The sequence below is a fragment of the Chrysemys picta genome, chromosome 15, assembly GCF_011386835.1.
Source record: "Chrysemys picta bellii isolate R12L10 chromosome 15, ASM1138683v2, whole genome shotgun sequence".
Classification (NCBI taxonomy): Eukaryota; Metazoa; Chordata; order Testudines; family Emydidae; genus Chrysemys; species Chrysemys picta.
The window spans coordinates 15,839,758-15,855,781 of NC_088805.1; the positions used below are offsets into that span (position 1 = coordinate 15,839,758).

Consider the following 16,024-nt stretch of genomic DNA (forward strand, 5'->3'; position numbering starts at 1 on the left):
ACCATCAAATCTGCTCAAGGGCAGTTGTCAGTGTGATCTTTGACCACACTGACATGTGGGAGCCTCTCACTGGCCTCAGGTGTGAAGGCCTGCTGCACATTGACCCTGCCCTCTTCAAAACTGAAGGGTCCACGAGTAGCATGGCAAATCAAAGATGGGTATATGCATGGTTGGGTCAGCTATAAAAGAGGTTTCTGACACCAGATGCAAACCATTCTTCATGGCATCTATATCGCAGAGAGCTGGGTAGGGCAAAAGTGCTCTTGGGTGATCAAAGAGGTCTGTATAGTGGTAGGCTTGGGGCCTGATCTCCTCAACCATTCTGGCTGTAGCAGCCTCACAACAGATGTACGGAGGAGTGATGCTGCTTAACACAGGGAGCCATGTACTGGTGTGGGTTGAATCATCCCAGTTACAATGCACATGGTTAAGAACAGTTGTGTGCCAAACAACTTGACATGTGATAATGAAGCCAGAACGGAGCATAGTATTCTGCTGCAGAGTAACAGAGGGCTAAACCAGATGATCATGGGGAGCAAACTCTGAAGTACTACTGATTTGATTAGAAGGTTGTTCTGAGACAACCTTCGCCAGTTTTCACTATTCACTAAAATGGCTTTACATTGAAAACAAGTTTATAGGATGATCAGTTAATTTGTTCAGACAGTTAACTCCTTGAAACAGAGCTCAAGTTTTTTACTGCACTGATCATACCATTAATTCACTAAATATTGATTATTTTCCTTCATTGCATTCACTCCCTCATGATTCCGTGTCAGTTTATACTACATTGTGGGAACTACACTTGTGAACTATAGATATCTTTCACATTTAGTTTGCATTGTGTTGGTAGTTCAGCATTCACATAGGGTTTTAGACCAATGTAGGCTGTCAAGCAATATTAACTATTGTCTGAATGATCACTAGAATCCTCCATTAGATTGCTTTAGGTGCATTATACACATCTATGAGATACATCTGGGTAATGAGATACAGAACCTCCTGCTGTCAACCAAAGATGTCATACAGCAGATTATTATTGTGTCAATGGCATTTTGGCATCTTCAGAGGCCTGTTTGGGCAGTAGGATATCTATGTGACAACTAAGATTTGAGTGTTCAATGCAGGAGTGATGACAACTTACATGGAGCAGAAACATGGCAAGTTAACAGCTCAGAAGAGGAAATCAAACTGTTCTCAGCGTCAAAAGTTAGAGAAATCCGATAAGTTTGATTTCATCACAAGTGAGAAGATACTTCGACAATCCAACAAGTTGCAGTTTTACACTAGTTGAGAATAAGAATCACAATAGTGAGGTCATGTCTAATGTGCAGAAGGTGGTAGATATGCCTTTATAGAAAGTTTAATAGACCTAAAGTTGAAGAAAGCAGTTCAGGAGGCAGATCACAAATGAGGTTGGAAGATGTTATTTTGAGGAATTTAAGAAGCCTTCCCCACCGATTCTTGAAGAAAGATGACTTGCAAGGTATTGTTTGATATGGAAGTCCATTCAAAACACCACCATGACTACATCATAACCACTTGAATCTACTGCTGCATATGTTCAAAAGTCTAGTAGGTCTTCGTCAGTCTTTCTCCCCCACCCTCCTAAGGCAGCAGGCATATTGTTGAATTATTTTTGACTTGGTCCATTTACCCATTTCTAGATGCATACAATTCCCTTTTCAATGTTTTTAACTTTGATTACCTAGTTTACACCATCTCTTACAGCTGGTAATATTTCAAGTTTCCCTAGAGAGCTTTTCACCTATATTTCATCACTATTCAAGAAAAATGTTTTCTTTAAGCAGGATTACTGTTATATAGACGAACTCCATACAGTATTAGAAATGCACTGAGGCAAGTTAAAGCTATGTTTTGCTAACATTAAGTATGGTTTAGTCATTTTAGAATTACTCATGCCTGAAGTGTAACATTAATCATTTAAATGGCCAAGTGTAAGAAGTCAGAAACATCTAGCAATAATGCAAAGTAAAATGTATAATTACAGATAGTGTTTTTTTTTTATGATAGGCTGGAAGAAAGTTCAGTACTATACAACAACCCTCTAAAATTAAAAAAACTCAATAAGCTAACAAAATAGTATTTTACACCATGTCATAATATCCACTGCCACAAGTCTTTCACACATTTTGTTTTGGCATTAGGGGACAGTTAATGAATTGACTAGCCCCCCTCACTTTTCTCCAGAATTTGTAAATTTATGCATGTTCAGGATCAAACTTGGCAAAAGGATTTTAATCCAGTTTTGAGTGCAGTTAACAAAATAGGAGCAGAGGCTTCATTTTCTCCAATGAAATTGACCCTTTTAATAGCCAATTTTACTTCAAATATTTAAAATGCTACTCAGTAAGCTTTGACTTTCAAATTAACACCTCTCTAACAACCACTTCCCCTTTATAAACCATATATGAAGTTACACCTACAATGCACTTCAAAGTTTAAATGGTTGATTATTCAGAAACAATTTAGTATTGTTTGCACTCAATCCTGTCCCCACAGCAACAATTGGTTATCTAAAAAGGGCTGGCAATAACAGAAAGGGAGCCAGAGTCAGACAGGAAGGAGAGGTAATTTGAGACAAGTGTGCTTGCACAAATTTTAAACACTCTCCTCCTGAACTTAAAAAAAAAAAGTAAGCCATTCAGGAGGACCTTCTAGCTTAGCTTGCTCAAATAGTTAAGTAACAGCAGACAAGATGCTACATATAGAGGCACGCTTATAAGTATCCCTAATTTAGGGAAAGTCATGTTTAATCATAATTTTTGTCCATACCAGCTAGTTCCCACTTCCTGCCTCAGTATTATGTTCAAGTGTTCATGAACACAAACCATGAGGAACTGGTTGGGATAGAAAGGGTTTGCTCCCCTATTGTTAAGCAAGAAGGAAAAGAGATAGCCTCTAAATGAAGTTTGTCAGTTTCCGACCCATCCTTCCCATTTTAAACAATAAACAGCATCTCAAAAGAAGGCACAATATTAATAGTAAATAGAGTTTCTAAAGCTCAGTAGGGGAAAACAAAATGCAAGTTTCAACACAAGTAGACAGGGGGAGTGGCATGTAATAAAGTCAAAAAATGCTGTAGAGAACATTTAAAGTCAATAAACCTGCACTGTGACAGACAACTGACATTTTGAAATGGATGCTAATTTGACAGAGACAGTGCAAAGACAAGAGCACTTGCCAAGTCCATTTCCTGTTCTCTCATTCATTTAGTGAATTCATTTAATTCCTGCCTTGAACTGCCTGTTCAGAAGCAGCTATTTCCCCTCACTTTTAGTTTACAAACACCATCCTCCCCAATCACCAATTCATAGAAAAATATGTTAGTCTATACATCGCTGCTGTAGCTTGTTTCCATCATTCAAGCACATTTGCCCTGTTATATTCATGGATATTTTCCAATGCTGCCATTATTCCTTACAGAGGAAAAAGAAAATAGCTACAGATCATTTTTAGGGAGGGTTTTAGTGTTCTTTGTAGGAAGGTGGGCAGCTTCCAAGTCCAGATTTTTTTTTTATTTTTTTGCTCCTTATCTTGCAAAATCCCTCCCAATTTGCAGCACAAGCTGCAAGGTCCCCCAGGAATCTCTGCAATCAGGAGACTGATGGGCATTTATGAAACACAGCAGTGTAAAATTAGGGAGCTCACCTAAACTAAAGCTCCTGCCCACAGCCCCAGAGACAAATAATGCCAATCCCTGTTCCTCATACACTCCGTTGCTGGAGTAAAGCCCACAAGCAGCTCTGAGACCTCCCCCTTCAGCCCTAAAAAGAGAGTCACTCAGGCAGGGAGTGACTCTGCACAAATAGCACAGGCTGTAACAAAAACAGAGATAGCAATGAATGAGGGGGCCAGTTCCAGACCCCGCACCTTAAGCGGACTTCATTCCCACTCCCCACAAGCGAGCTTCAACCCAAGCCCTCCCCTGCATTAGTCTAAAACAGGGATATTTGTGCAACGACGTGGGAAAGTCAAGCCAAGAGGCAGGCACAGTCTGTGTGCATCCTCCACATGGTCCCGCCTGCAGAGGGGGAGCCCGAGGGAATGGCAGAAAGGCCACCCCACGCACACCCTAACAGCTACTGGCCCCTCCGGCGGGGTTGCTGCTCCCCATTTCCCCGCCCCCCCCCTACACTGGCCCCTCCAGGGAGGGGGGGTCTCCGCTCCCCATTCCCCCCCCCTACACTGGCCCCTCCACGGGAGGGGGGGGTCTCCGCTCCCCCCTCCACTGGCCCTCCATGGGGGGTCTCCGCTCTCCATGCCCCCCCCCAGACAGATCTACGCCCCGATACAGGCTTCCCACAGCCCTGACCCCCGAGAGCAGCCTCGGCCGCCGCCCCACCTCTCCGGCCCGCAGCCCCCACCCCAGGCGCCGGGCAGAGGACGCTCGGGCGCTCCCAACCCAAGCCCCGCAGGCCCCGCCGCTCACCTGGAAGTGCTCCTGGAAGCGAATGGGCAGGATCTGGGCCATGGCTGCGCGCAGCCCGTGCAGGGTGCCCAGGGCAGAGGCGCAGGACCCGGCCGCGGTAGGCTGAGGGGCAGGCGCTGCTGTACCCCGCACGCACACAGGCAGGGAGGAGACGGGGGGCGGCGCAGGCGCAGAACGGCGCTCAAGGATCTTGTCCCCAGCCCCCTCAGCTCCTTTTCTGACTCAGACCTCGGGCCCACTCACCCTGTTCGGAATCACTCCGCTCCTCAGCCTGCCGGGGTCTCCAAACAAATAGTCCCTTCACTAGCCTCACCCGTCCGCCACCTTTCTCCCTCCATCTCCCATTCCCACTGGAGGGGGGAGAAGGCATCACCGCTTTCATAACGGGACTGTGGAGGGGCTTCATCCTCTAAAGAGATGCACAACCCAGAAGAGAGACAGAGTCAGTTGACGAGACCTAGGTATCCTTCCGCAAGAGCCTGGGTCCGGTCCTGCCCCAAGGTGTCACGTGATTTGACCCCCACCCCCTCATCCTCCACCTAGCTGGTCCAGGATCCCTGCAGTGGGGCCAGGCTCAGGGATGCTGCCCAGGGCAGAGCTCTCACTCCAGCAGAGCTGCCAAGGCTTCCTCGTTTGGGGGGTAGAGAGGCTCCCTTCTTTTCCATTAATATCGATTGCCTCTATGGTAGGGCACAGATAGCATTTGCCTTTATTGTAAGACGCTTTTCAGAAGCTGCCCCTCTCCCGGTCCCACTCCATCCCTATGTATTTCATGGAGACCTTTAAAATCTTACTGGCACCGTTCTCTTTAAATCTCCCTTATTGTCAAAGCTGATCTGTCAGCAGCAGCAAGAGGGTTTCCCTTGTGATTTAATACTAAGGCAGTTAATTTCACACACACACACTCACTGCCAAAAAGGAAGGAAAAGCTTGGGGTTGGCAAAACGCGCCCCCATCCCGATCATATTCTACAGAGTGGGTGATCAAATTGTTCATAAGCAGAATTCCCTCTGCTACACCATCAATCTTTCTCGTAATATCTACATCCTGTGCATTACAAAGGCCAGAACAAAAATCCCTGCCAGCAAACTGTTAATTTCTACCAGCCCCTATTTTTTTCAGAATTCAAGCAAATAGCTTGTTTTTCAAAGATACTAACCCCAACTCTGATTGAAGTCAATGTGTACTAATGGCACTTAATGTCTGTGAAAATCATGCCAAAAACTGGGTGTATCCCATTTAGTGTGGCACAGTGTTCCCTTTTTGTGGTGGCTAGGCCACAGACAATGTTTTATGAGCTTGGCACAGTGTTAGCTAACAGAGCTAGTAGTGGCTTTGGCTATTTAAAGTAGAGGTTGAGTCATAGTTGGAATCCCTGGTAACCCCAACCTATCTTGGGGCAGAGTAATTACATTGGTAACATGCTATGTCAAATAATGATGCTGCATTAAAAATGTGGCTCAGTAGTTTTATGGCTAATTATTATTTATGTTAAGCACTGGGTGCATAAGCATTTCCTTTTTCTTTCCCTCTCTCCCTCAGTTGGTGAATTATCATTATTGGGTAGAGAGGTGAATAATAACATTGATAGTTGTAGTATTCATGCTCAACTGCAATAATCTATTATGCTTTGGGATGAAAGCTGATCACTTAAGGATTCTAAACTGATGCAGTTAAACAGGTCCAAAAACTGTGTGCAGACAAATCCACATGCAGGACATAGTCTATTGATTCACATAAATTATATATTTCTGCTTGTATCTGTCTGACCACCTCACGCACATTCAAACTGATGATCGTGATTGCCAAAATCTAAGGGCTGGTGCTCCCACCTGTTCCCTACATGGCAATTTTGGAGGGTACCCACTCCTGTCCCCTGAATTTGAAACTAGCCAGCTCTGGTAAACAATGATTTTTTTTAATAGGAATTATTTAGTTCACTAAAGTGGCACAGTCATGGCTGCTGCATGATCAGCAAGTTTAATTTCTTTTGGACTCCCTGATTGTCAGGGCCGGCTCCAGGCACCAGGCAACCAAGCACATGCTTGGGGCGGCACCTGGTAAGGGGCAGCCAATCTTGGGGTGGCGGGGGGCAGCGTGGCGCGGCATTCCACGGGGGGGCGCTCTGGCAGCGCGACGCTCGGCGGGGGGCACTCCGGCAGTGTGGCGCATGGCGCTCGGTGGGGGGGGGGTGGCGTGGGCGCGGCGCTCAGGGGGGGGTTCCGGCAGCGCCGCGCTCGGCGGGGGGGTGGGCTCCGGTGGCGCGGCGCGGCGCGAGGCAGGGGGGCAGCGCTCGGGGGGGGGGGGGTTTCCGGCGGCGTGGCGCTCGGCGGAGGAGGGGGGCTTAGCGGGGCGGCGCTTTTTTTTGCTGCTTGGGGCAGCAAAAAAGTTAGAGCCGGCCCTGCTGATTGTACAGTAAAGCTTAATGGAATCAAGGGGCCTATGATTTATCATTTACAGAGAACAATATTTGAAATCTTCAGGGTTGGAATCATGGGCTTGCAAAATCAGCCATTTTACAAATAGAGAACTTGACTCATTTTAAATGTTACATTTTAAAGAAATTAGTAACAAAGACAAACTTGATGAAATTTGTCTTTGGGAGCTTTATAAATACGCTCCAAAATGCAAACAAGTCCAAAATATGCATTAATGTAATTTCTTCTAGAGTCTACTTTTAAAACTGCATACTATACCCAACCCTGATTATGGTGCTATGACTCCTAAGGACTGATATAAGGAATGTAAATCAGGGGTTCAAAAATTCGGGGAAGCTCAAAGTTTTGGCAGGATACAGAATCTCAAGCTTTACAGGCAGAAATAACTTTATTAGCAAAGATTACAAATAAGCAAATATTTACATGTTTAATGACAAAGACTCTTAAAATAAATGGGCTCTTTTAGTCTCTTTCTGCTCTCCAATCCACCTTCCTAAATCCAGCAATTACCTAATGCCCAATACCGATAGACTCTACCAATTAGCCAAGTCTTCCTGATTCCAGTATTCCCTTATTTTTCTTGTTAAATGGACACCACTCAAAACATCGTGCTCAGTGTTTAATAGTCAAGAGAAAAACCATCTTTCTTCATGTGGGCTCTGTTGCAAATCTCTCTGTGAATCTATTACCCTTCCTACTGTGTTACTGCTTTGTTGGGGGTACTTAATAGTCTAAGCATCTGATTTTTTATTTACATAGACACTCTAGCTACAGGGATTTGATCCTTGACAGAATTGACCCAGCTCTTCTTCCTTCCAGGTAGAACTGTTTGAAAGTTTCTAAAATGTTAACAAAATTAAACAACAAATAATCTTGACTTTTTGTGAAATTTTCCTAAATTTTTCAACTTCCTGGACTTTTCTCAGGTAGATACCTTGAGTTCCACACAGTCTACTGTATATGGGCATTTCAGATGAGACTTTGCAAATTGAGGTCTGGTCTGCTCTTTGTGGACATTAGAGATCCTATGCTACTTTTTATAAAGGTAAGGATTTACCCTGGTGTCTCTGGCTGGAATTTCCTGTCCTCCCAGCCCCTGTGCATTATTCTGTTGTGATGGTGGTCTGCCTAGTGCCCTTCCTCTCCGGAGATGGTGGCATTTCAGAGATGGGGACAGCTTGTGTGTATATAATTTGGAATCCTTTAGGAGAAAGGCATTATTGGCATGATCCAAAGTGTATTGAAATTTGTGGGAGACTTTCCATTTACTACAATATAATGCAATGGGCAGGGCCGGCTCTAGGATTTTTGCCGCCCCAAGCAAAATCAATTTTGGCCGCCCCCCCTGATTTTTTCATACCCCACCCCCCGGCCCTGCCTCAACTCCGCCCCTTCCCCAAATCCCCAACCCTGCTTCCTCCCCCGAGGCTCTCAAGCCTAGGAGGGAGGGGGAGAAGCGGCGCGCGCGCCGCGGCCACTCAGAGTCTCCCCGTCCCTCCCAGGCTCTCAAGCCTGCTGCGAGCGGTGGCAGCAGCGGAGGTGAGCTAGGGCGGCCAGGACACATTTTTAGGGGCGGCATTCTGGCACCGGCCATGCCGCCCCTAAAAATGTGCCACCCCAAGCACCAGCTTGTTTTGCTGGTGCCTAGAGCCGGCCCTGGCAATGGGGTAGCCTTGCCTATCATTCACCAAACTGCTTCCCCCCGCAGTTTTGGGACATCTGCTCTCCTCTGGATGTTGCTTGTTCTTTGGCCTGTAGGGTGCCAATCTTTCACAGCTCTTAGAAGAAGAGCATTTATGCCTTGGAAGAGCTTTTATTTAAATGGAGAAGCTAATAGCACTACAAAACTCCTCACCGTCCTTCCCAACAAAATCAGCCATCTAAGTCTCTCTTCAGAAGATTCATATACCCCTTTAAAGCGCTCCTTCTTGAGTCCCCACTTTACCACAACTCTTCAGGGTCGCTTTGTAGCTAGAAACTGTTTAATTTGCAGATCTCTAGTCCCCTTTGCTCGTTTGATGACAAATATAGCACTCATAAGTGTCCTGGGTAGTATGTATGATGGCCAGTGCCTTCTACTGGACAGAATGTTAGACTTCCTTGAGCGTGAAGTCCTAATACTGACTCAAGTGGTAGGAAACTACACTTCAGAAGCTGAGGATCCTACATACTCTCTCTGCTTATGAACACAAAGTTCTAGGAACAGTGAGGACTACTGAACCTTTGGTGGCTGTGGATCTGTTTCCATTCACATGATAACTGATCTTTTGGAGTCGATATGATTGTCAGGATTTTAACAAACAGAAACGTCAAAATCTCAGGAAAGTAAAGTGTGCCAGTGCTTCATGGTACGCACATGTTATGATATAGCAAGACTCAATAACATCATAATAGTGCCAAAGTTCCTGTTCTAGCACATGCAAGAAACATGACACCCTGTCCCACGTAAAGAGGTCCACTATTGCTTTCAGGATCCAGTTCAAAATTGCTTTGCTTGTTCTTAAAATCACCTCCCTCTCTGCAAAGACTTATTTCCTGCCTATGTCCAAGACTTGGGAGCCCTCCCCTTTTCTTCCGCTTGTCTAGCATTTGCCTCTTCTCTCTCCTTCTCCAGAAAGTCATTACTGCTGGTTCAAGAACTTTCTCCTCTGTATATCTCCTACTATCTAGAAACTTCTTGCCTATTTTTTCCCTTTTTGGCTCTCCAATTAATTGCAAACCTCCACTGGAAACTTATTTTTCTCCCTTGCTTCTAATCCTCCTCTGCTCTTACTTGTTACTATTACTGAATGCTATAATTTTGTCTTACCCTTGAAGGCAGTAATACTCAAGCCATGGCTCTGGAGACCTGTAAGGGATTTCAGGAGCCTGTGAGGGTCTCTTCTGAGGTTTCTAGAAAGCATTGTGCACAATCCTGACAACTAACTGTTAGTTTAATGCTCTAAAAACAATTTGGAAATTAAAGATACTTTGATAGGATAAAAGCAGACATGCATTCTCTCTCTCTCTGTCATACATACACACACACACATATATATGTTTAAAGAAATAAATTACAAACAAACACATGCTAGTGTGCTCGCTCTTTATGTTTAATTCCAAGCATAATAAATTGGTACAGCTCACTTTATGAATTGATACTATTACATTTTTTCAGGTGCACTCCTTCTCAGTCAGACAAAGCTCCAGCTCAAAAATGTTCATAACTATCACTGTCCTATTTGACAAACTTTCATGGCATTTAAAGTCTAAGCAAATAGCCATATCTCTAGAGCCAGTCACAAAGCAGGCAGCAGCTATGCAAGCATCCCCCACAGAGCTGGCTCCATGATGGTATGTAATTCACTCATGACTTGCAAGCAATATCCCTGACTTTTCTCCCAGAAGCGTTACCACTTAATGAACACATCTTCATCCTGCTTTGTACAATGCACTGACATGCAGGCTCTCTGTAGTATTTGCACTATAGTTTGGTAATTTGTCACTAGACACTAAACTACTTACATTCTCGAGGGCTTGCAGTACAGATCCTGAATTACTTGCATGACTGTGTATTAGGCTGCTGAAATTGCAGCTTCTGTGTCCTGGCCTTATAAAACAGAGGTCTACTGAACAGTGATGCAAAACAGAGTGAAGGGCACGCATGGGAGTCAATGTCTGTGTTCAAAATCACAACAGATGGGTCATGGCCGCTCACTACGTCAATCGTTTTAGAAACTGGATTCCTCCAGAGTGTTTGCTGTGGCAACCCATCCCTCAAAAGGATAGCTGTTAAACCTGCCCTTTGAAAATATAACTAATGAACAAATATGAACTAACTAATATATCTCAAACATGCCTCTCTAGCTAATTCTTCTAGATCTAGAATGACAGAATGCCAGCTACAGTTATAATAGACTAGGTGAAGAGCCAGCAAAACGCTGAGCCGTTAAATACAGCTCAGGAAAAAAAGGGGAAGTGTGCCTTGAAGGAGTCAGTTTTCTACCATAGATAAATAGATGATTTGTGAAATAATATATATTAGGAGTTCGGCTCATGGGAGCCTGGGTGTGGCTGGTGTTTGCTAACAGGATGTTGGAATCAGAGGTTCTGGACAGGGCTGTGGCTGCACACAGACGCTCGGGGAGTGAATTACATGCCAGCAGGCTGTTTGTGAGCAATTTAGGGGAGAGCTGCAAACAGCAAGGCATCGTAAGGCACCCCGCCTTGCAGGGCAGGTGGTGACAGCACCTCACTGTTCTGTATTGCACCCTGGAAGGTCACAAGTACATCTTCTATCTTCCATTATAAGATACATAGAAAATTGTGATGGGTAAAAAAATCTGGGTGACATTTTGCCATGTCTCCAAACAGGATGGAACCCTCCAAGCTAATGGGAAGAAACAAGACCTCACCATAAGTGGAGTCCACATTTCTTTTCCCTTTCTCCAACATCATTTGTGGAATAGCATTTAGTGTCACTTCTCACTAAACCTCCTCCATACCATGCATCTTAATGGAACACACTGTCTCGCTATAGTACGGAATCTCTTTTCTAGAACTTAGCTCCGAGCTGGGATTCTCAAGACAAGTATCTCTCATGCAGATTATTCTCAAGGAGGCTCAGCAGTTAGGAAACTGTTACTGAGTTTTGATTTTGAAGAAGTTTCAAGCCAAACTGCCAAGCAAGAATAAAATCGAGTTAAGCACAGATGTGTGATGAACCTCCCCACACAGGCCTGGCCTATGCACTCTTTAAAAAAGTGCCCCACTGATTCTCACACCAGTGGTAGAGATACAATGGACAAGGCTTAAGTGTTTTAGCTACTGTGCATCTAGAGCTGCTTTGAGCACATATAGATGACAGTGATTAAAATGTCTGTGCCCCATCGATACTAGTGATTTCAGTATTAACAACATTGCTGGTAGCAGTGGCACAAAAAGGAAAAAAAAAAATTTAGTGCAGACACAGCCTAACCAAGATATCGGGGCAATTTGCTACAGAAGTCTCTTTTAAAATATTTTTCCCTTCTAAAAGAGTTTTTGGCAGTTCCTGCTTTTTGAAGAAATCACAGAAGGTATCATTCTGTGACATCAGACATGCAAGAAATCTTACTGCAAACCTCGGTATTTGGGATGTTTCAGAATGGGCAGGGCTTCAGCAAGCGAGGATGTGCAATGCTAATTTCAGAAAGGGGAAAATATTTTGAAAAGGCTAGTTAAAACATTTATTTGATGAATACCCTCCAAAGCCTGGTGAATGGAGCTGTACAGAAATCTGTACTTACCTCAGTCTTCATTTTTGCTTTGTAGTTCACCTTTAAGGATGTGGTCTGGCTGTTGCATGAGCTAGCTCATCCTTACTTTTCCAACTCTCCCACTCAAGATGTCCAGGTAGGTGGTTACAAGGCCAGGGTTTCATGCTTATTTCCACTCTCCCTCATGGAAGATGGATCTGAGAATTATTTGTTTCAAAATATTTGCAGGGTATAAAACAAGAAATAGTATTTTTCAATTCACCTAATACAAGTACTATAGTGCAATCTCTATCATTAAAGTTGAATTTACAAATGTAGAATTCTGTTAAAAAAACCTGCATTAAAAAATAACACAATGTAAAACTTTAGAGCCTCCAAGTCCACTCAGTCCTACTCCTCGTTAAGCCAATTGCTCAGACAAACAAGTTTGTTTACATTTGCAGGAGATAATGCTGTCCGCTTCTTGTTTACAATGTCACTTGAAAGTGAGAACAGGCGTTCACATGGCTCTGTTGTAGCCAGCGTTACAAGATATTTGCGTGCCAAATGCACTAAAGATTCATATGTCCTTTCATGGTTCAACCACCATTCCAGAGGACATTCATCCATGCTGCTCATGGGTTCTGCTCGATAACAATCCAAAGCAGTGCGGACCAATGCATGTTCATTTTCATCATCTGAGTCAGATGCCACCGAGTAGAAGGTTTTTCTTTTTTGGTGGTTCAGGTTCTGTAGTTTCTGTATTGAAGTGTTGCTCTTAAGACTTCTGAAAGCATGCTCCACACCTCGTCCCTCTGATTTTAGAAGGCTAATCAGATTCTTAAACCTTGGGTCGAGTGCCATAGCTATCTTTAGAAATCTTACATTGGTACCTTCTTTGCGTTTTGTCAGATCTGCAGTGAAAGTGTTCTTAAAAACAAACAACATGTGCTGGGTCATCATCCGAGACCGCTATAACATGAAATATATTGTAGAATGCAGGTAAAACAGAGCAGGAGACATACAATTCTCTCCCAAAGAGTTCACAAATTTAATTAACGCATTTTTTTTTAAACAAGCATCATCAGCATGGAAGCAAGTGTCTAGAATGGTGGCAGAAACATGAAGGTGCATACAAATATTTAGCATATCTGGCATGTAAATACCTTGCAATGCTGGCTACAAAAGTGCCATGCGAACGTCTGTTCTCACTTTCAGGTGACATTGCAAATAATAAGCAGACAGCATTATGTCCGTAAATGTAAACAAACTTGTTAGTCTTAGGCTAGGTCTACACTGGGAGGGGGATCGACCTCAGATACGCAATGTCAGCTACACATCTTAGGTCGATTTACTGGCCATGAGTATGATGGCAAGTCGATCGCTGCTGCTCTCCCGTCGACTCCGCTTCTGCCTCTCGCCGCGGTGGAGTTCTGGAGTCGACAGCAGAGCGATCGGGGATCGATCACTACTCGCCGATCCGGCGGGTAGTGTAGACGTACCCTTAGTGATTGGCTGAATGAGAAGTAGTACTGAGTAGATTTGTAGGCTCTAAAGTTTTACATTGTTTAGTTTTCAAGTTCAGTTATGTAACCAAAAAAACAACAACAACTACATTTGTAAGTTGCACTTTCACGATAAAGAGATTTCACCTCATACAAGTACTGTAGTGCAATGAGAAATACTATTTCTTTTATCATTTTTAGAGTGCAAATATTAGTAATAAAAAATAATATAAAGTGAGCACTGGACACTTTGTATTCTGTGTTGTAATTTAAATCAATATATTTGAAAATGTAGAAAAACATCCAAAAATATTTAATAAATTTCAATTGGTATTCTATTGCTTAACAGTGCAATTAAAACTGCGATTAATTTTTTTAAACAGCAATTAATTTTTTGGTGTTAATTTTGAGAGTTAACTGCGATTAATCGACAGCCCCAAAGATTTTATGTAGGTCCTCTGGTGAAGCGGCTTGCAGCTGAGCCACCATCTGTCAGCACTGAGCAGTACCGCACTCAAGAGGAGAAGGAACAAGGGGAGAAAATGTTCTTGAGTCCTACTTTGACCTTTCAGAATTCCATCTGTTCTTTTGTGACCATTCACACATCACTCTCTGATTCAACAATGTCCTAATGTGAGCAAATGAAAAAACCCTGCATCAAGTGAAATTGTGTAGCCAATGTCAGAAATGAATCTGCTCCTTTCTGTATCAGCCTCTGCCTATTTTCATTTTATGAAGGCTGAAATTTAACTGTTAGTAGTAAACAATTCTTCCTATTCTAATAGGGAGCCTCAGTCCTTAAACTGATTCTTGGTTGCCTTTGAAGAGAAGGGGTGCGTGAAAGGAGGAAATTAATTTTGACATGAATAGTCATTTTTAAAATAAATTATTTTCATGGGTTCTCCCAAAGATGCCTCAATAACATCCAGATCTTCTTCTAGCAACCCTGAACATGAATGGCCCAGCTTAAGATGTGGCTCCTGACAGTTTGACTGCTACTTTGTTACTACATACTGGTAAGCCTTGATTAGGTGATGAAGTGAGCAAAGCCTGGGCTGTGATTGACCATACTCATTCACAAAGAGAAAGAATATAGGTAGGGTTACCATATTTTAATTTAAAAAAAGGAGGACAGTCCACGGGGCCCCGGCCCCGCCCCAACTTCGCCCCTTCCCGCCTCAGCCCCGCCCCAACTCTGCCCCTTCCCCGCCCCTTCCCCAAAGTCCCCGCCCCAACTCTGCCCCCTCCCCTGAACGCTCTGCCCCCCTGCTCCTCCCCCTCCCCTGCTTCCCGCGAATCAAATGTTCGCGGGAAGCCTGAAACAGGGAAGCAGCAGGTAGGCTGGGGCGGGGCGCTGCCCAGTCTGGCACCCCCGGCTGAGCGGCTCCCTCCGGCAGCCGGCCAGCCCAGGCCAAGAGGCTCTGGCCCCAGCGTCTCCCGCCCGGCTCGGGCCCTGGGGCGCCGGCCCTGGTTCCGGCCGAGCGGCTCCGGCCCACCCTGGCCCTGGCCGAGCACCGCCGGCCCCAGCGGCTCCAGCCCGGACCCAAGCCCCACGGCCCCTCCCTCCCTATTTTCCCGGACACGTCCGGCTTTTTGGGATTTCCTCCCAGATGGGGATTTGAGGCCCAAAAAGCTGGACATGGCCGGGAAAATCTGGAGGTATGGTAACCCTAAATATAGGTAATTTTCTGGGAATTGGGGAGGGGAAGTTTATTGTGCTTAAAAAAAAAAATAAAGGGAGATATACCTATCTCATAGAGCTGGAAGGGACCCTGAAAGGTCATCAAGTCCAGCCCCCTGCCTTCACTAGCGGGACCAAGTACTGATTTTGCCCCAGATCCCTAAGTGGCCCCCTCAAGGATTGAACTCACAACCCTGGGTTTAAGCAGGCCAATGCTCAAACCACTGAGCTATCCCTCCAACCCCATTATACCCTTGGATTAAAACAGGGATGGCCAAATACAGCCCACAGACTTACAACAGAGCCTGAGTTTATCCTTGTATTAGAAATGAGGGTGGTCAGGCAAGGTTACAGATCCCAGAATGCTCTGCTCCATCCTGACCAACCATAAACAACATCTTAAAAATGAGGCAGATGCAATATGATCCATTCTGCGCAACTTGCGGGACCCTCATGATCCTGGCAAATTGCCAATGTGGCCCTCAGTTGACTAGCCTCATGGGAATATTATCCTTTCACTTACGGGTAAGCTAGTATGTATTGAAGTGCTTGTCTACTCATATCTACTCACCATCACATAATACAAGCAAAATTGGTTTCAGTTATATTTGACCTACATTGAGGCTAACTTTCCAGCTATTCTCTGTATTATAAAAATATGATAGTGCATGGAAGCTATTTATCTCCTTATTTTAGGGAAAAGATATTATGAACATCAATATGGACAAGTT

General features: G+C 44.4%; 1 protein-coding gene across 5 annotated transcripts in view; it reads right to left on the reverse strand.

Moving 5' to 3' along the window:
- Positions 1-4,926, reverse strand: part of CLTCL1 (clathrin heavy chain like 1) — a 59,289-nt gene extending 54,363 nt beyond the window's left edge. For 4 of the 5 annotated variants that reach the window (XM_065568372.1, XM_065568371.1, XM_024105692.3 and 1 more), the window contains exon 1: positions 4,454-4,669. In XM_065568372.1, coding sequence (XP_065424444.1) covers positions 4,454-4,495 — 42 coding nt within the window. In that variant the 5' untranslated portion in view covers positions 4,496-4,669. Of the gene's footprint in view, positions 1-4,453 lie in introns of all 5 variants that reach the window. The other variant, XM_008168780.4, reaches the window with a different exon arrangement.
- Positions 4,927-16,024: the final 11,098 nt, after the last annotated feature.